Below are 19,743 nucleotides of genomic sequence, written 5' to 3'. Positions count from 1 at the left end.
GTCTGAGACTCCAATCGCCTAAGTCATAGACAGTTTTTTCTGCTACCACACGGCAAGTGGTACCGGAGCACCAAGTCTAGGACCAAAATAATCCTTAACAGCTCCCCCCCCCCCCCCCCCAGCCATAAGACTGATGAACAATTAATCAAATGGCCACTGGACTATTTACATTAGGCCTTTTGGGGGCCCTCTTGACGGTGGAGAGAAAAATGTATGTTTTAAAGTACATTTCCTGGAATTCTGCACATTTTACCATGGGGCGTAGATACAATTTGCAGTTTTAAAGCAAGTTTTCTGAAGTTCTACACATTTTGCCATGGGCCGGAGATAACATTTAGCAATTTCTTTACAAATGACATGGAATTCTACCCATTTTGCCATGGGGCAGAGAGAAAGATTGGCAGTTTTAAAGCTAATTTCCGGAACTTTTATACATTTTGCCATGGGGCCATGACTAACAAAATGTATGGGGGCCCTCTGGAGGCCGGTATTCGGACATCATTTCCACAAGTTTAGATAACTGACTAGACTAACTTACCAATCTAAACCTTTTTAGCTGACATGGCTAATCGAGTGACTGTCAGTGACTGACATCACAAGAGAAAAACTGCTGATACACAACCCAATGTCGAACTTGCACCTTGTGTATTCCACTATTCATATTGTTTTTATTTACATTTATTTTCTTCATCTTCAACACAAAACAACCAACACATTAAACAAAACAAAAAAACATAAATAAAATATACAAATACATAGGGATTATTTTTTGTGATAAATTATATGTTATTTCATGGCCATGATATTGTTTTATGTGCCGTTAAGGAAACACAAGAATAGTTCCGACATCTTTTCGGGGTCTGTATTATTTTCTACTATTCTAACTCTCAACAGTAATTTGAGACCTAGAGGCCAGGTGCCCTAAGCGACCGCTTATGTCGCGTTATGCCTGAAGCCGTCCGTATACCGACACAACACAAACACACGCATGCACACGTATACGTACATACATACACACACACACACACACACACACACACACACACACACACACACACACACACACACACACACACACACACACACACACACACACATACATACATACATACATACATACACACAAACTGTTACACTCCTTATATGCTGCTGCTACTCTGTTCTTTATTTTACTCTTAATACAATCGATCCTGATGCCTAGTCACTTTACCCTGCCTTCATGTACAGTACATATCTACCTCAAATACCTAATATCCCTGGTACTCTCTGTATATAGCTATTACCCCTGCTCATTGATCTGGTACTCCGTGTATATAGCTATTACCCCTGCACATTGATCTGGTACTCTCTGTATATATCTATTACCCCTGCACATTGATCTGGTACTGGTACTCTCTGTATATATCTATTACCCTGCACATTGATCTGGTACTCCCTGTATATAGCTATTACCCCTGAAAATTGACCTGGTACTCCCTGTATATAGCTATTACCCCTGCACATTGATCTGGTACTCCCTGTATATAGCTATTACCCCTGCACATTGATCTGGTACTCTCTGTATATATCTATTACCCCTGCACATTGATCTGGTACTCCCTGTATATAGCTATTACCCCTGAAAATTGACCTGGTACTCCCTGTATATAGCTATTACCCCTGCACATTGATCTGGTACTCCCTGTATATAGCTATTACCCCTGCACATTGATCTGGTACTCTCTGTATATAGCTATTACCCTAGCACATTGAGCTGGTACTGCTACTCCCTGTATATAGCTATTACCCCTGCACATTGATCTGGTACTCTCTGTATATAGCTATTACCCCTGCACATTGATCTGGTACTCCCTGTATATAGCTATTACCCCTGCACATTGATCTGGTACTCTCTGTATATAGCTATTACCCCTGCACATTGATCTGGTACTCCCTGTATATAGCTATTACCCCTGCACATTGATCTGGTACTCTCTGTATATATCTATTACCCTGCACATTGATCTGGTACTGGTACTCCCTGTATATTGCTCCATTCTTCTGTATTTTATTCCTCTTGAGTTGCTATTTTTCTTTAACTGTAAGGGCTCGTAAGCAAGCATTTGATTTGATTTATGAAGTAACATCATGTGCAAATGCCCATATATCTAACACTGGATGGCGGGCTAGGACAGACAAAAAATGAGACGTGGTAGTTCTCCGTTTAACCTCTAGGCGCCGCTAAAATGTCACTATTTCCATTGCGATATCAATCCCACGATCCTTGCAGAGTAATACAGACGCTGTGTTCATTTGAACGGTTCTCTGAACAGCCAAAACATCTCTTGCAAGTTTATACTCTACAGTTGTCTTCTTACTGCTTATACGTGGACATAGTTAGTTAAGCTACATTTCTGAGGAGAGTTAAGACATTTCGCAAAATGTAACGGTTGGTAAAATTGCTGTAATTACTGAATTAGTTGCTAAATCAACTTTGTTGTAGCCCATATTATTGCTGAAAACTAACATAGCTAAACGTTAGCTGCCTGCCCAGTCACCCCCCCCCCCCTTTGCTAAGCTAGCTAATTTTTTATTAGCTATAGCAGGCTAAGTTATTGGTAGTGAAAATCTTAACTAGCTAGTTAGGCAACTTTAGTTACTTGTATAAAGTAAGCTGACTCGGTTGTTTTTCGTTTTGAGCTCTGCAACTCTGTTAGCCTGACCCAAAGGGGCAAGGGCAAGCCAGCTAACGCTAGGCCGCTGTCACGGGGCTCATTACATCGTTTGTCATTTAGTTTCTCTGCTATTTAATTTAGTTCCCCTTCTATTTAACTGTTTTTACACTAGTTAACGGACGATGCCGTTTATCGACAGTCCAATGAGATTAGTATTTTGACAGTTAACTATCCAAACAGACTCGTCGTTAGCTCGTTTCACTCATCTGGAGTCCAGCTAATCTGACTGAGTTCGTAGCTCTAGAAAGCGAGATAAAGTACTAACTAGCTAGTTGGGTAGGATCACACTGCCGCGTACTGTGGGCTGGCAAAGTTAACTAGTAACTAACGCTAGTTAACAAATGTGTACTTTAACTAGCTAGTTAGGTAGCTAGCTAAGATCATGTGACAATGTTTGCTGCTTTTTAACTTAGCGAGCTAGTTGGTTTGCTTCTATTAGTAGTAGTTAGATAAGTAGATTGTCTGGCCAGCATAGCCAACGCCTCGTTGTTGTTGTTAACGCTAGTTAGCGTATTGTTGTCAGACACTTGTTTACAATGCTAGCTAGCTAGCTAGCTAGCTAGCTAAACCTGTTACAGGCACAACAACAGCAGGATGTAATCCTCAATTTGAATTTAGACCAACTTGTTCCTCTGTAATTAGTTGAAACATAGTGGCGTCATAAGAGCTAGCAGTAGCACCCACTGTCATCACATAAACACAGCTTGTTTTATAAAGAGGTGTGTGTGACCGGGTCATGAACTCCTACAATAACAAGTACTAGTAACCGACTTTCATTGTCATAGCAACTCCTGCTTTGTGCATCATCTTTAACGAGGTTGTTTCAGAAAGTCACGTGACAGTTCAGACAACTTTGGGTTAAGGAGGTTGCCTTGATAATTTGGCGTGTGTGTGTGTGTTAAATGCATGCCGTTTACAGTGTTGACTAAGTTTGTTTTTCTTTGCCCCCCCCCCCAATAGTGACTTACTATGGCCTCTGGAAGTCATTATGGGCAAGGCAGAGAATTCCGCCAGCTCAACCAGGGCAAACCTCGTGGATTTCTCCATCACATCAGCAACCACTATGCAGCTGACAAGAACATGAACGAGGTGAGGGGGATCTCAATGGGGGGAAGTGTTTAACTCGGTACCCAATTGCATCCCGATTGTGTGCACTTGCACAATCCCTGTCTTTTAAATAAAAACATTAGATTGATGTAAGCATTGACGAGAAGGCGTTTTCACTAGTGTTAAATCTAATGCACACAAGAAACGCGATTTTATAGTGATTGTTATGACAATGAACCAAGAAGTGTCTACTAACCTAAGTCAAACATTTTAAAGAAAACTGTAGGAGTTTTTTTTATCTCCTATCCTTTTGTTTTAGGTGGATTTTTTAAATAAGGAAGAAATAGATAAAGACAGGTGAGTTTTTCAGGTCTAAGTGGATCCAATGCACAAGCTGCATTTCTTAGCACTGCAATCACAGCTGCTCAGGCACTGGGAAAAATCAGACATGGAAACACCTTTCTGACTTTTCCCAAACATTTTTCCAAACACTGCCACAGTGTCTGGTCTACTTACTCAACCAGTGTAGGTGTCAATACAGCATCCGTACATTTTTTTCACCTGGACTCCTCCTTCTCCCCCCACTAGATTTCCAGTGAGTCGTTGTGCACGCATCAAAGCCAAACGAGTGTCTGTGTGCAACAAGAGGAAGTTGTCATCGCGTCACAGTGTGGTGGTGAGCTCAGGCGTACGCCGCAGAGTGCCCCCCGCAGGTCGGGCTGTCTGTGACATGGCCAACAAGGAGAATGAACTGACCTGCCCAGAGAAAGTGCAGGCCATACACTACAATGACAACTGCATGTTCCCTGTGAACTCTGCTGCAGAGGCTGGCTCCAAGATGGCAGGGCCGGGAAACAAGTACAGTGATTACTTCACTGAGGTGAGAGACTACCAGCCGGCCCCAATTCACTCCCTACCACATCCCATAGGCCCCCAGTTATTGGGACGGACTACTACTTCACCTCATACTGTCCATTCCCACCATCTAACCCTTGCCCCTACGCTTTAGAGACTTGTGTAGATCTGAGAGGGTTGGAATTGTCACCATATTCCCCCATACCTTTCCAATCCTTGCACAAGGGATAGATTTGTAGACTCTGTTTATTGGGAAGAAAAGTGTCTCTTGCATTGTTTTCCTTGGATCGTTGAGTGTTGAAGTGGATTTTATTGACATGTTCTGTATCGGCCCCTCCCTATGGGTCTCTTTCCTGACCAGCTATCGAAGGACCATGATGCAATGACCCATGTGCTTTTTGGAAGAAATCTCAGATTAAATGTAGCTCTGACACTATGGCGAAGAAATGCCTGCGAACTAGTGGCATACTTGATCAGGTAGGAACACTGACTTTTGATACATTTTCATGTATGAAGAACTTTTATACATTTAAAAAAAAAAGATTAATCAACACGTTAAATGTCCAATTAACACTGTCTGTCTTTGTCCCATAGAATTGAAGACACAGGAGTTCTTCTTGACTGCCTACCAGTTATAACCAAAAGGTGAGTGTCCCAGTTGATTTAAACATTATCATGTACGGCTGTGACGAGTCAACTTGTGACACTCTCTTGTTTTGCTCCCTGTAGCCTTCAAGACGAAACTCCGTGCATATCACTGGGCTGCTGTGTAGACCTCCTGCCACAAGTCAAATCAATCCTCACCAGTCAATATGAAGAGTAAGATCAGCTGTGGAACTGAACAACTGCTGCTGTGTCCACCTGCTGAAACCTGAATTCTGCTGTTTTTCTGTTTTGTTCCTTCTCCAGACACTTGATTGTGGTTTTACACTGGGTTCAGTCCGTCGTTAAGAAATGGTGGCCAGAACTCTCCACCAACGGCAAGAGCCTGCTGGACAGCTGCTCAGAGGACAGGTATTTATGTGTTTGTCACTCTCCTGTCTGCGATGTAATGTCTGCAGTACAGCTGCTGTTCTGAGGAGATTAGCCTCTTGCTTCGTGTTTTCTGTTTGTTTGTTTTGCGGGAAACTTTTCCCAACTGGTTGCCCTGGTAACTTCATATCGGTTATTCTACCTTTAATATTAGAAGTGTAATTGGTTATGCTTATACAGTGCCTATTGTAAGTATTCACCCCCTTGCATTTCTTAACTTTTTAAGAAAGTTGCGCTGAGGATCAGCGTGGCAGATGTGTTGTTGACTACCCTTACCAATTCCAGGATCCAGTTACAGGGGGAGGTGTTTAGTCCCAGGCGCCTTCGCTTACTGATGAGCCAATTTTCAAGTCTTGCCATAGATTTTCAAGCAGATTTTAGTCAAACCTGTAACGTGGCAACTCTTCTTAGTAAGCAACACCAGTGTAGATTTGGCTTTGTGTTGTAGGCTATTGTCCTGCTGAACGGTATTTCTATCCCGGTGTCTGGTGTAAAGCAGACTGAAGCAGGTTTTTCCTCTAGGATTTTGCCTTTGCTTAGCACCTTCACATTTCTTTTTATCCTTAAAAACTTCCCGGTCTTTGCCGATGTCAAGCATACCCATAGCGTGATGCAGCCCCCACCATGCTTGAATTATAAGGAGACGGTTACTCAGTGATGTGTTGGATTTGCTCCAAACATAAGGCTTTGCATTTAGGCCAAAACATGTGTTCCTTTGCTGCATTTTTTTGTTGTTGCAGTGTTACTTTAGTGCCTTGTTGCATACAGGAAGCATGCTTTGGAATGTTTGTATTCTTCTTTTCACTTTAGATAAATATTGTGGATTTACTACAATGTTGTTTATCCATCCTCAGTTTTCTCCCATCACAGCCATTGAACTCTGTAGCTGTTTTTAAAATCACCAATGGCCTCACGGTGACATCCCTGAGCAGTTTCCTTCCTGTCCTGCAGCTCAGTTCAGAAGGTCTACTGTATCTTTTGATGTCTGGCTAGTTTAATACACCCATCTACCAATCCCTGCCCTTCTTTGAGGCTTTCCAAAAAAGCTCCCTGTTCTTTGTAATTTAATCTGTGTTTGAAATTCAGTGCTTGAAATGCAATACTTAACTGAGGGACCATATGTATGTATATGGGACAGAGGAAGGGGTAGTCATTTAAAAATCATGTCAACCCCTATTTAAGTCCCTAGAACTTATGTTACTTGTTAAGTCACAGGCTTACCTAAACAAAGGGGGTGAATACTTATGCAACAACTATATTTTAGTTATTTAATTTTTTATTGAATGTGAAAATATATTTCTCTTTACACTGACATGCTCTATATTTTGTGTAGCTGGATGCCTGAAAGGGGGTGGAAACATTTTAATACCCCCTGTTTCGTCTGTTTGCAGGAACCTCCAGGTCATGAAGCAGCAGCTGAAGGAGTTCTGGGTGGAGGGACCCCAGTTAAGTTTAGTTCCAGGAACTACAGGAGAGATGGCAAAGGTAAGGTGGCATTGCTACACTTAATGTTATTGATCTATATATATATTTATATATATATATATATATGTATTATATTATAATTAGTTGAACATTTCACCTGCAAAGTCAAACTTCTCACCTCCATTGTTAATTTCAGGCGATGGAGTCTAGATGGACTTCTCTCACTTGTCTCTTCTCTCAATTCTGTCTCTCACCAGGCCATTGGGTCTTACTTATCACAACTCCATTGACCAATCAATGTAGCACTGAGGAAGTGACCACTACTGCCAGATATAGCTGTTTGAACATGACCTGGAGACTAAAGACAAGACCATGGTCCACACATACAGGAGCCCTGTTCTATTCTATGTGGATTGATGAACTGAGCAATTCAGACTGAGCAACTCCCACAGTCAATCACAACTCGAGAGACACTTACAGTGGAGGAAGGAACCTTTTTCTTCCTGAAAAACCCCCAGGAATGACTGCTTCACATTGAAGTAGATTGGTGTCTTGCGAAGGGGCAATACTTCAATCGACCTCCCTGAGACTGGGTCGAAAAGGCACCCTATTTCCTCTATAGTACACTACTTTTGAACGGAATAGGACGCCATTTTGGATGCACACTGAGACTGGGTCTGGGCTGCTCTGTGAAGTGCCAAGCTCTGTTGCACCACCACAGCACTCTTCACCACGGTGTGCAAACCTGCACGAATCATGGATATAACTTAATGAATTCCCCTTCCTGGTTTCAGTTCTTATTTCTTCACTCATGTCCCGAATCAAGAACTTGAAACTACTGCAGTCTTAAGTTATGAGAGCTTTTCCTGTTGTAGTTTTTTTTCTTGTTCATGAATGTTTGACTAAGTGTAAATACAGTGACTATTAAAATAATCTTTAAAATAAATTAGCAAAAATCTGTCTTGAATTAATTATTTCTCAAAACATAGTGGCCACTTAAACTTGATATTATTCTGTTATGCCCATGGTGATATGAGACGGTATTTGACAACAAATGCAATATTTTCTGAGAACAGCTATTGCTTGGAAAAGAAAGACTCACTGCACTTGTTTTATAACATTTAGCTTCTGTTTGTGGAAAGATCTAAATGAGGAAAGCTGTCCATCTGAATCTTGCCAGTGGTGTGAAGTACTTAAAGTATTTGAAAGTACTACTTATGTAGTTATTTGGGATATCTACTTTTTATATTTTTGACAACCTTTATTTTCTTTAGGAATGTAGTCAAGTAAAAGTAATGTACTTTTTACTCCATATGTTTTCCCTGACACCCAAAAGTACTTGTTATATTTTGAATGCTTATCAGGACAGAACATGGTCTAGTACACGCACTTAAAGAGGAAAATCCCTGGTCATCCCTACTGCATCTGATCTGGCGGACTGAAACACATGCTTTGTTTGTAAATTATGTCTGAGTGTTGGGAGTGTGCCCCTGGCTATCCGTAAATCTAAAAAAAACAAGACAAGTGTGCCGTCTGATTTGCTTAATATGAGGAATTAGAAAGGATTTATATTTTTGATACTTAAGTATATTTGAGCAATTACATTTTACTTTTGATAATTAAGTATATTTAAAACCAAATACTTTTAGACTTTTACTCAAGTATTATTTTACTGGGTGACTTTTACTGGATTCATTTTCAATTACGGTGTCTTTACTTTTACTCAAGTATGACAATTGGGTACTTTTTTCACCACTGAATCTTGCTATACTCTGTGTCACTGCGCCCAAAACGTTTGTACTTGGAAGAAAGGCAATAACGTTTGTCATTAAACTACATAGGATAATGGGACAATGGTTTTGCAATGGAGGAAAAAAAAACTAGCTCGTGAATTCCCATTATCATTTGTTTACTTTCGTTCCACACATGAACTGTTTTTACTATCGACAGATCTCAGTTTACACACCGGAGTATGTTTACACTGGGATCGTGCGAATTGTCTTGGGTGTCAATAAAGTTTTTTTTTTTTTGTGTGTAAGTGACGTCAGCATGTCCCCAAAGCAGAGGCAACACAGACAGCAGTTGCAAAAACATTCACCTGTTCATCAGATACATGATTTCAGCGAATCTATTATAGTTATTTACGAATAGGAAACGTACCGTTATTTAACTACTGCAAGCAAACATGTGGCTGCATGTTAGGCTATCAGAAGTATGCCTTTTTCTACAGGCTATGTTTATTTTAGCGTGCTGTTTCAGTGATATGGAATCGGGGCCTATCGCGACGAGTGGCTCTGTTCAACCAAACGGAGATCGTTTCAAAATCGAGGGTCGGGCAATCGTACCAGGGGTGAAAACTCAGGACTGGATTTCGTCAGCCCGAGTCACGGTAGAGGGAGAAGAGTATATAGGCTTCTTGAGGTAATACTTTATCATTGGACGACGAAAAACAGCTAGTAGTTACAGCGGTAGGATTGTTGTGCTATAAGAGCTAATGCTAACCGGGGCCCTGTTCTCACGCTAGTGGCTATCCTCGTTTGCTGCTAGGCTATTTTTTAGTTGACAGCTAGCTAACCTTATCGGTGTTATCATCGCAGTCTGTGGTTTAAACCAATGACTGGTGATTGAGATGGAAAGCTAATTGAGACACTGCTTAGTGTCCAGCGTTTCCATTTTGGGTAACGTAGTTAGCTGGTTAACTAATTATTCAGTATAGCGGACATGCATAAAGAGAGCGGCCTCCATCTTTCAAATGCCTAATTTTGTTAAGTTCGCTGTATTATACAGTGTTCGCCTTTGAATTCCTCCACTATGACTTTATGCACCTTGGCCATTGACAGAGGCTCTACACCATTTGTTGTTCTGTTATCCTCCCCCACTTTGATAAATCTCACACTCTGACCAAGGGCCCGAACACCTGTTATGAACCGATTTAGCTCATTATAATACTATCAAACTGAGCTTGGCTACTGTATGATGTTTATTGATGCCTTTGAAACCCCCGACTTGCTCTGTCTCTGCAGAACTGATGGAAGTTTTGTCGTCAATGATGTTCCTTCGGGATCCTACGTTGTGGAAGTGATCTCACCTGGATACAAATTTGAAGCAGTCCGTGTGGACATCACGTCTAAGGGGAAAATGAGGTACAGTTAGGGCTGTGACAGTTTTCAAAGTTTCTCAGCCAGTAACTGTCATGCAAATAACTGCTGGTCTCTGGTAATTGACCGTTAATCAACATGAACAAGTTTAGCATAGTCACGGATTTAGACCTTTTTTTAGAACTACATTTTTAAAGGTCTAATACAACCATTTAATATAGCCTGCACATCACAATACATCCATTATTTATTTTTAGGCAGGTCTAAAGAATCGATATGATATGAAGAAAATGTAGCTTATTTCAGAAGGACAGAATAGCATATGCCAAGACGTCCTTATGTCAGGCCCTGATCTGGCTATGCCATACAGTATGGCTGTGGGCTACTATAGTTCATTTAGCAGACAAGATTTGCTTATATACTGAACCAAAATATAAAGGTAACATGCAACAATTTCAAAGATTTTACTGAGTTACAGTTCATATAAGGAAATCAGTCAATTGAATTAAATACATTAGGCCCTGATCTATGGATTTCACACGACTGGGAATACAGATATGCATCTGTTGGTCACAGAAACCTTTTTATTAATGTAGGGGCATGGATCAGAAAACCAGTCAGTATCCGGTGTGACCACCATTTGCCTTAAGCAGCGTGACATATCTCCTTTGCATGAAGTTGATCAGTCTGTTGGTTGTGGGCTGTGGAATGTTGATCCATTCCTTCAATGACAGAGAAGTTACTGGATATTGGCAGGATCTGGAACACTGTCGTACACATCGATCCAGAGTGTTCCAAACTTGCTCAATGGGTGACATGTCTGGTGAGTTTGCAGGCCATGGAAGAACTGGGACATTTTCAGCTTCCAGGAATTGTGTACAGACCCTTGAGACATGGGGCCGTGCATTATCATGCTGAAAAATGAAGTGATGGCAGCAGATGAATGGCACAACAATGGGCTTCAGGATCTCGTCATGGTATCTCAGTGCATTCAAATTGCCATCGATAAAATGCAATTGTGTTAGTTGTCCTTAGCTTATGCCTGCCCATACCATAACCCTACTGCCACCATTTAATTATTTTTGTATTATTTTTTATTTCACCTTTATTTAACCAGGTAGGCTAGTTGAGAACACCTTTATTTAACCAGGTAGGCTAGTTGAGAACACCTTTATTTAACCAGGTAGACCAGTTGAGAACACCTTTATTTAACCAGGTAGGCTAGTTGAGAACACCTTTATTTAACCAGGTAGACCAGTTGAGAACACCTTTATTTAACCAGGTAAGCTAGTTGAGAACACCTTTATTTAACCAGGTAGACCAGTTGAGAACACCTTTATTTAACCAGGTAGGCTAGTTGAGAACACCTTTATTTAACCAGGTAGACCAGTTGAGAACACCTTTATTTAACCAGGTAGGCTAGTTGAGAACAAGTTCTCATTTGCAACTGCGACCTGGCCAAGGTAAAGCATAGCAATTTGACACATACAACAACACAGAGTTACACATGGAGTAAACAAAACATAGTCAATAATACAGTAGACCAAAAGAAAACAAAAAGTCTATGTACAGTGAGTGCAAATGAGGTAGGATAAGGGAGTTAAGGCAATAAATAGGCCATGGTGGCGAAGTAACCAGTGAGATGAGACAAGGCGGGGCTTTACCTAGCAGAGACTTGTAGATAACCTGTAGCCAGTGGGTTTGGGCACTCTGTTCTCAATGCTGACATCGGCAAACTTCTCTCCCACACAACAACATCACACTATCTGCCCAGTACAGTTGAAACCGGGATTCATCCGTGAACAGTACATTTCTCCAGAGTGCCAGTGGTCATTGAAGGTGAGCATTTTCCCACTGAAGTCGGTTACGTCGCCGAACTGCAGTCAGGTCAAGACCCTGGTGAGGATGACGAGCACACAGATGAGCATCACTGACAAGGTTTCTGACAGTTTGTGCAGAACTTGTTCAGTTTTTTAATCCTACAGTTTCATCAACTGTCCTGGTGGCTGGTCTCAGACAATCCCGAAGGTGAAGAAGCCAGATGTGGAGGTCTTAGGCTGGTGTGGTTACATGTCTTGTGAGGCTCGTTGGATAGTATGAATAATACAATTGTACGTAGCTGAATAAAATAGAGAATATTTGTCCCAAATGATTTCAGAGGAAGTGCAGTGCGCACATGCACCTATTCTTGAGCTGGTAACAAAGTGACCATTGGAAGAGGGAAGAGATTTTTGATGTACCCATTCCATGGCACATAGTTTATGAATTGATATGCAAAACAACGCCGGATTCAAAATTTCTAATTTCTATTAAATTACTATACAAAATTATTGCAACCAACAGAATGTTTTAGATATATATATATATATATACACTGCTCAAAAAAATAAAGGTAACACTAAATTAACATCCCAGATCTGAATGAATGAAATATTCTTATTAAATACTTTTTTCTTTACATAGTTGAATGTGCTGACAACAAAATCACACAAAATTATCAATGGAAATCAAATTTTTCAACCCATGGAGGTCTGGATTTGGAGTCACCTTTAAAAAAAAAAAAAAAATTGTTATAATTTCAAACACGTTATCCTATATGCTTAATTTAGTTATTTATTCAACTTTAGTTGTGATTCAACCCTTAGGCTATGCGTTTTGATTTTTAATTCATTCTAAAACTGCATGATTCAAATCAAATGATTATATATATATTTTTTAAGTTCCTGGCTGCATCCACGTCATCAGTCTCTCATTTAATCTGACAAGCACTTGATCATCTTCTCACCCATCAAACTAATCTTCATTTAATCTGACAAGCACTTGATCATCTTCTCACCCATCAAACTGATCTTAATTTAATCTGACAAGCACTTGATCATCTTCTCACCCATCAAACTAATCTTAATTTAATCTGACAAGCACTTGATCATCTTCTCACCCATCAAACTAATCTTAATTTAATCTGACAAGCACTTGATCATATTCTCACCCATCAAACTAATCTTCATTTAATCTGACAAGCACTTGATCATCTTCTCACCCATCAAACTAATCTTAATTTAATCTGACAAGCACTTGATCATCTTCTCACCCATCAAACTGATCTTAATTTAATCTGACAAGCACTTGATCATCTTCTCACCCATCAAACTAATCTTAATTTAATCTGACAAGCACTTGATCATCTTCTCACCCATCAAATTAATCTTAATTTAATCTGACAAGCACTTGATCATATTCTCACCCATCAAACTAATCTTCATTTAATCTGACAAGCACTTGATCATCTTCTCACCCATCAAACTAATCTTAATTTAATCTGACAAGCACTTGATCATCTTCTCACCCATCAAACTAATCTTCATTTAATCTGGGTTTTAGCATATACCCTACCAATAGATGTTTATTTTTATTTTTTATCATAAATAACTCTTTACACAAGTCATCCGTAGCCTGCACTCGAATAGCAAATGGAAGAAGCACTTCCAGCTATTACATGTTTAATTTGCGTAGGTTGGCAACACTGGTTCTAAAGTGCCTATCAAAACACATAGGCCTATGGGCTGGGCTGGGCTAAATGGTGCATGCGATTATGAATTGAAAAAGTTGCAAAAAAATGCATGCGCTGTTTCTTGCCTTGGACTGCACACGCTGGGCATCATTCACACGTGATGATATTCTCACCCATCAGACTATTCTCAATTTAATCTCAATCTTTAATCTTTAATCTTACATGTACTAAATGGGTGCAGTTGGTAGATGTTTAGTGCAGGGTGTTGGTCAACCGAAAGTCGTCTGTTCTTTCGACCAATCGATTGATCAACATTTTTAAGGGCGTATTTTTTTTCTTCCATATATAGATACACCCTATGTATTTTAATAAAGTCCACTGTATGCATTGAGCTTGTCTGACACTTAAAGCTTATAGTTTGATGAAATAAGACCAATGCCTCAAGAGGGCGCCAGAGATCTAGATAACCAGAAGGGGGGAAAAAAACATATCCTGACCCAACTATTTACCTCCCGCTCCTGCTGGCTTTCACAGATTGTACCATTACTTTCCTGAAGTTGCCGGTAATAGGTTAAATGAGCAGTCGGCAATCTTTCTCATGTGGAATGGCAATTTCTTACCATTTCTACTGATCTACATGCCTGTTATGGTTTTCATATGCACATTTTTGTGAATGTTTATAATTTCTTCATATCTCCAAAATCAGTGTCATGTGGTTAAACAGCTTTCTGTCCAAATCTAAATGAAATTGATACAAACCTAAGATGTAACTTGTATTGCCAATTATGTATAAATAGGCTACATAAAGCCAACAAATAAAAACATTGCAGCCTGCAGGTAGAAAATATCCCGATTTTAAAATAAATAAACATCCTGTAAATCACATTGGCTACACATTGTTTCAAATTCATTGCAGACAGACATTGTATCAACTTTTAACTTGAGTTCCTCCTGACGCTTGTTCTAGCAGAGTTTCCCGCGCCAGTGAGTTTGGGACAGACAGCTGTAGGCTATTTGCTCAAGGTATAAGAAGCAGTGCTTGACTTGGGCAGGACCTCACCAGAGCTGAGTACCGGCACCTCAAATGTTCTACTGCTTGAGCTCCTGTTCCTCTTTATAGAATATTAGCTAAATGTATTGTGGTGCTCCTGCACCTAAATATAAAACACTACCAGCACCCAAAATGAGTACCGGAACCTATTTCAGTCCAAGTCAAGCACTGATAAGAAGTAATCATGTAGGCCTATTTTATGACTTTTCCACTGGATCAGAGCATGACATTTTTCCCTTTCACGCTGAGTGGTTATCGAAAGAGAGGGCTGGAAAGATTTTTCAAATACATTGACGAACTATTGTCATTCTCATTGGATTTAAAAACACACTTTGTTTGCTTGTTGTTTGAGGTGAAGAGCACATTACTTTGAGAAGCATGCCATTACTTCTCGACCAACAGCCTAACAGTCGACTAATTGGGGTCAGCTCTAGTTCACAGTGTTGTGCAGGGTGTGAGGGTTGTTGAGGGAAGCAAACAAAACAGTTTAGTTTGAAAACACAATGTTTTGTCCACGTACTTTTGTCTGCGATTTCCCAGTGAAAGTGCCTCAGTGTGAGTCTAGTGTTATTCTGTGTCCGGGAGAAGGGCCCTTGATGTCTAGCCTCTTTGCCAGGCTCATAGCTAGTGTACATGGCAGGGAAGAAGACAACTTGATGTCTAAGCTGTGGTTGACTTTACAGGGCCCGCCTGGTGAACTTCATCAAAACGTCTGAGGTGATCCGGCAGCCGTACCCGCTCCAGCTGAGGTCCTCTGGGCCACACACCTACTTCATGAAGAGAGAGACCTGGGGGTGGACTGACTTCCTCATGAATCCCATGGTGAGATGATCAGTTGTGAATGACACACAGGACAGCGTTGACTGTGTTCCTTGGCGCTTGTACTGTAGGAGGTTCATGCTGTGTCGTCCAATGCTGAGTAAAAGTGAATGTGCAACTTTGTGATTGGTTGAGAGTCCAACTGTGCTAGTAGTTCTAGTATTACTGTTTTGCAATTGCTTTACTGTCCCATGCATGCACCCAAACGTGTCACAACGCTCCTTCAGTATCCATGCCACCCTAACAGGTGACATTTAAATAGGGCCTTTTTGCATGTCATTTACATGATGTTATGTACTAGTGAGTAATAGACACACAGAGGCCCCCTCGCGAGTATCAGAAAGAAACAATAGAAGCTGGTCCTTCCTCTGCTGATTAATGCATGTCTCTGTTTCCCCAGGTCATGATGCTGGTCCTTCCTCTGCTGATTAATGAATGTCTGTTTCCCCAGGTCATGATGCTGGTCCTTCCTCTGCTGATTAATGAATGTCTGTTTCCCCAGGTCATGATGCTGGTCCTTCCTCTGCTGATTAATGAATGTCTCTGTTTCCCCAGGTCATGATGCTGGTCCTTCCTCTGCTGATTAATGAATGTCTGTTTCCCCAGGTCATGATGCTGGTCCTTCCTCTGCTGATTAATGAATGGCTGTTTCCCCAGGTCATGATGCTGGTCCTTCCTCTGCTGATTAATGAATGTCTCTGTTTCCCCAGGTCATGATGCTGGTCCTTCCTCTGCTGATTAATGAATGTCGTTTTCCCCAGGTCATGATGCTGGTCCTTCCTCTGCTGATTAATGAATGTCTCTGTTTCCCCAGGTCATGATGCTGGTCCTTCCTCTGCTGATTAATGAATGTCTCTGTTTCCCCAGGTCATGATGCTGGTCCTTCCTCTTCTGATTAATGAATGTCTGTTTCCCCAGGTCATGATGCTGGTCCTTCCTCTGCTGATTAATGAATGTCTCTGTTTCCCCAGGTCATGATGCTGGTCCTTCCTCTGCTGATTAATGAATGTCTCTGTTTCCCCAGGTCATGATGCTGGTCCTTCCTCTGCTGATTAATGAATGTCTCTGTTTCCCCAGGTCATGATGCTGGTCCTTCCTCTGCTGATTAATGAATATCTCTGTTTCCCCAGGTCAAGATGCTGGTCCTTCCTCTGCTGATTAATGAATGTCTCTGTTTCCCCAGGTCATGATGATGGTCCTTCCTCTGCTGATTATCGTCTTGCTACCTAAGGTTGTCAATACCAACGACCCTGAGATGAGGAAGGTAAACACCCTGATTTTTCTTTAGGCTGTAGTTGTGAAATACGTAGCCTCTGATGTCACAAGTAATCACATTTCAGTTGATGGGTGTGTTACATACCTTCTTTGTTACATTTCCTAGCCTCTCTCTCCCTTACAAGAGGTTTATTTTTTTTTAATTTATCTTGGCAAGTCAGTTAACCTCACTAGGGTACCTGGCCAACATCCAGTGAAATTGCGCCAAATTCAAAAACAGAAATACTCATTATAAAAATTCATAAAACATAGTGTTATACATCGGTTTAAAGATTTAACTTCTTGTTAATCCAACCACGGTGTCAAATTTAAAAAAAAAGGCTTTACGGCGAAAGCATACCATGCGGTTATCTGAGAACAGTGCCCAGCAGACAAATCAGTACAAACAGTTACCAGCCAAGTAGAGGAGTTACACAAGTCAGAAATAGAGAAAATGAATCACTTACCTTTGATGATCTTCATATGGTTGCACTCAAAAGACTCCCATTTACTCAATAAATGTTAGTTTTGTTTGATAAAGTCCCTGTTTATATATATAAAATAAAAAGTTTTGTTTGCGCGTTTTGTTCAGTAATCCACAGGCTCAAACACAGTCACAACAGGCAGACGAAAAATCCAAATAGTATCCGTAAAGTTAAACGATGTTTATAATCAATTCTCAGGTCGTTTTTAGCCAAAATAAACTATAATATTTCAACCCGACAATAACGTTGTCAATATAAAAAGTGCGCCATGAATAAAAAAAAAAAATCTCTGGGACACTGTAGGGTCCACTCATTCAGAGTGGTCTTACTCCCTCATTTTTCAGAATACAAGCCTGAAACAATTTCTAAAGACGGTTGACATCTAGTGGAAGCCATAGGAAGTTTGAGTCCTAAGTCAATGGATACTACAATGGCATTCAATAGAAAACTACAAACAAACAAAAAAACACTTCCTGGATGGATTGTCCTCGGGTTTTCGCCTGCCAAATCAGTTCTGTTATACTCAGACATTATTTTAACAGTTTTGGAAACTTTAGAGTGTTTTCCATCCAAATCGACCAATTGTATGCATATCCTAGCTTCTGGGCCTGAGTAGCAGGCAGTTTACTTTGGGCACGCTTTTCACCCGGAAGTGAAAATAGTGCCCCCTACCCTAGTGAAGTTAAGACAAATTATTATTTACAATGATGGCCAAACCCGGACAACACTGGGCCAATTGTGTGCCGCCCAATGGGACTCCCAATCACGGCCGGTTGTGATACAGCCTGGAATCAAACCAGGGTTTGTACTGAGACCGCTGCACCACTCGGGAGCCCCAAATCATGTATTGCTTACGTCGAGAGATATATATATATATAGAGCCTAGCAATTGACAGTAAGAGGGAACTTACCTCATCCACCAACAATGTGAAGAACGTCTTACCTGTGTGATACTAATCATGTGTATTCATTCGTTCCTCTCTCTTCCCAGGAAATGGAGCAGTCAATGAACATGCTGAACCCCAACCCTGAGCTACCTGACGTGTCTGAGTTCATGACCAAGCTGTTCTCCGGCTCCAAGAGCTCCAGCAGCAAGGCTATAGGTGGCAGCAAGGCTAGTGGCCGCCCAGCAGTCAAGAGGAGGTAGTACCAGAACATTACATGTACCCCGGGCCTGAGGAACTACTGTAACTGATCATGCTATGGAAATTATAATACGATTTTTAAAAAAGAGCTTTTTCATTCGTCTGTACAATTGTTTTTTGAGCAGGGTTTTTTTTCCCTCGTCTGAAATACAAGTCTGTAAGTAAAATGACGGAGGATATCACAAGGCTTGAGATGGATGTTTATTATTTTTTTGCACTGGTAACTTCAACTCGATATAAAAGAAAGATTTTACTCTTCATTTGATGTTTTGTGTTGTACCTGTGAGTGACTTTATGCCTGCTTGGTCCCTTCATTTATAGTCCTTATCGTTTAACCCTCGTCTCCTTGGGTAAATGGGATAATAACAGTCTCTAACAACCCTCGTGTGTGTACTACTTTAGTCCTATGTCAATTCTAATTCTTCCATTACTTGAATGAGAGCTTATATGAATTTTTCAGAGATGTTCTTCTTTTTCTGAGTTAGGGCTGAGGTAATATGACTGTGAATGGACTGTACAAATAGATTGCATTTTAATTATTAAACAGACTTATTTAAATACCAATGTAAAATAAAATGTAGATGGTGAAACTGTCTTCTCAGTTGTGTATAGTGTGTTCCTTGGAGAGGAAACATTGGCAGTGTTCAGCGGGCGGATGTTCTATCTGACCATAGAACATCCGCTCTCCATTTTCTTTTTATTTCCTGAAGGCTACGTGTTGAATCACCACCGTTCACCTACACTCAGCAGTTTATCTACTGCTCATGGCAGACATTGGCTGTGGTGTGTTCCCTTTGACTCAGTCATGTTCTAGAACTCTCATTGGAATGTCTGGACTAGAGGTCGACCGATTAATCGGAATGGCTGATTAATTAGGGCCGATTTCAAGTTTTCATAACAATCGGAAATCGGTATTTTTTTTTTTTTATAAAAATGTTAGTTTTTGTTTTTATACCTTTATTTAACTAGGCAAGTCAGTTAAGAACACATTTTTGTTTTCAATGACGGCCTAGGAACGGTGGCCTTATTCAGGGGCAGAACGACAGATTTTCACCTTGTCAGCTCGGGGGATCCAATCTTGCAACCCTACAGTTACCTAGTCCAATGCAATAACGACCTGCCTCTCTCATTGCTCTCCACAAGGAGACTGCCTGTTACGCGAGTGCAGTAACAGTAAGTTGCTAGCTAGCATTAAATGTGTCTTTATAAAAAACTATCAATCATAATCACTAGTTAACTACGCATGGTTGATATTACTAGATATTATCTAGCTTGTCCTGCGTTGCATATAATCTGACTGAGCATAC

The 19,743-nt window shown here is 40.6% G+C and overlaps 2 protein-coding genes across 2 annotated transcripts; both read left to right on the top strand.

Moving 5' to 3' along the window:
• The first annotated feature begins 2,286 nt into the window (after nucleotides 1–2,286).
• Nucleotides 2,287–9,103, top strand: LOC139407395 (KATNB1-like protein 1). Its single transcript, XM_071151143.1, has 10 exons — nucleotides 2,287–2,428; nucleotides 3,675–3,803; nucleotides 4,081–4,118; nucleotides 4,350–4,641; nucleotides 4,978–5,093; nucleotides 5,211–5,261; nucleotides 5,346–5,435; nucleotides 5,526–5,630; nucleotides 7,040–7,133; nucleotides 7,331–9,103. Exons 2-10 carry the CDS (start codon nucleotides 3,684–3,686, stop codon nucleotides 7,361–7,363), a joined length of 939 nt encoding a protein of 312 aa, XP_071007244.1. The 5' UTR covers nucleotides 2,287–2,428; nucleotides 3,675–3,683; the 3' UTR covers nucleotides 7,364–9,103.
• Nucleotides 9,091–19,031, top strand: LOC139407394 (ER membrane protein complex subunit 7b). Its single transcript, XM_071151142.1, has 5 exons — nucleotides 9,091–9,494; nucleotides 10,097–10,216; nucleotides 15,417–15,555; nucleotides 16,736–16,816; nucleotides 18,283–19,031. Exons 1-5 carry the CDS (start codon nucleotides 9,259–9,261, stop codon nucleotides 18,436–18,438), a joined length of 732 nt encoding a protein of 243 aa, XP_071007243.1. The 5' UTR covers nucleotides 9,091–9,258; the 3' UTR covers nucleotides 18,439–19,031.
• The last annotated feature ends 712 nt before the right edge of the window (nucleotides 19,032–19,743 follow it).

Source organism: Oncorhynchus clarkii, chromosome 4 (genome assembly GCF_045791955.1).
Source record: "Oncorhynchus clarkii lewisi isolate Uvic-CL-2024 chromosome 4, UVic_Ocla_1.0, whole genome shotgun sequence".
Classification (NCBI taxonomy): Eukaryota; Metazoa; Chordata; class Actinopteri; order Salmoniformes; family Salmonidae; genus Oncorhynchus; species Oncorhynchus clarkii.
This window is presented reverse-complemented; position numbering and strand designations above follow the sequence as displayed.

Coding starts and splice junctions, on each gene's coding strand:
- LOC139407395 (XM_071151143.1), top strand. CDS start 3,684: ATGGCCTCTGGAAGTCATTATGGGCAAGGCAGAGAATTCCGCCAGCTC. Junction 5,262..5,345: donor CTACCAGTTATAACCAAAAG/GTGAGTGTCCCA, acceptor TGCTCCCTGTAG/CCTTCAAGACGAAACTCCGT. Junction 5,631..7,039: donor GACAGCTGCTCAGAGGACAG/GTATTTATGTGT, acceptor GTCTGTTTGCAG/GAACCTCCAGGTCATGAAGC.
- LOC139407394 (XM_071151142.1), top strand. CDS start 9,259: ATGTGGCTGCATGTTAGGCTATCAGAAGTATGCCTTTTTCTACAGGCT. Junction 15,556..16,735: donor ACTTCCTCATGAATCCCATG/GTGAGATGATCA, acceptor CTGTTTCCCCAG/GTCATGATGATGGTCCTTCC. Junction 16,817..18,282: donor ACGACCCTGAGATGAGGAAG/GTAAACACCCTG, acceptor CTCTCTTCCCAG/GAAATGGAGCAGTCAATGAA.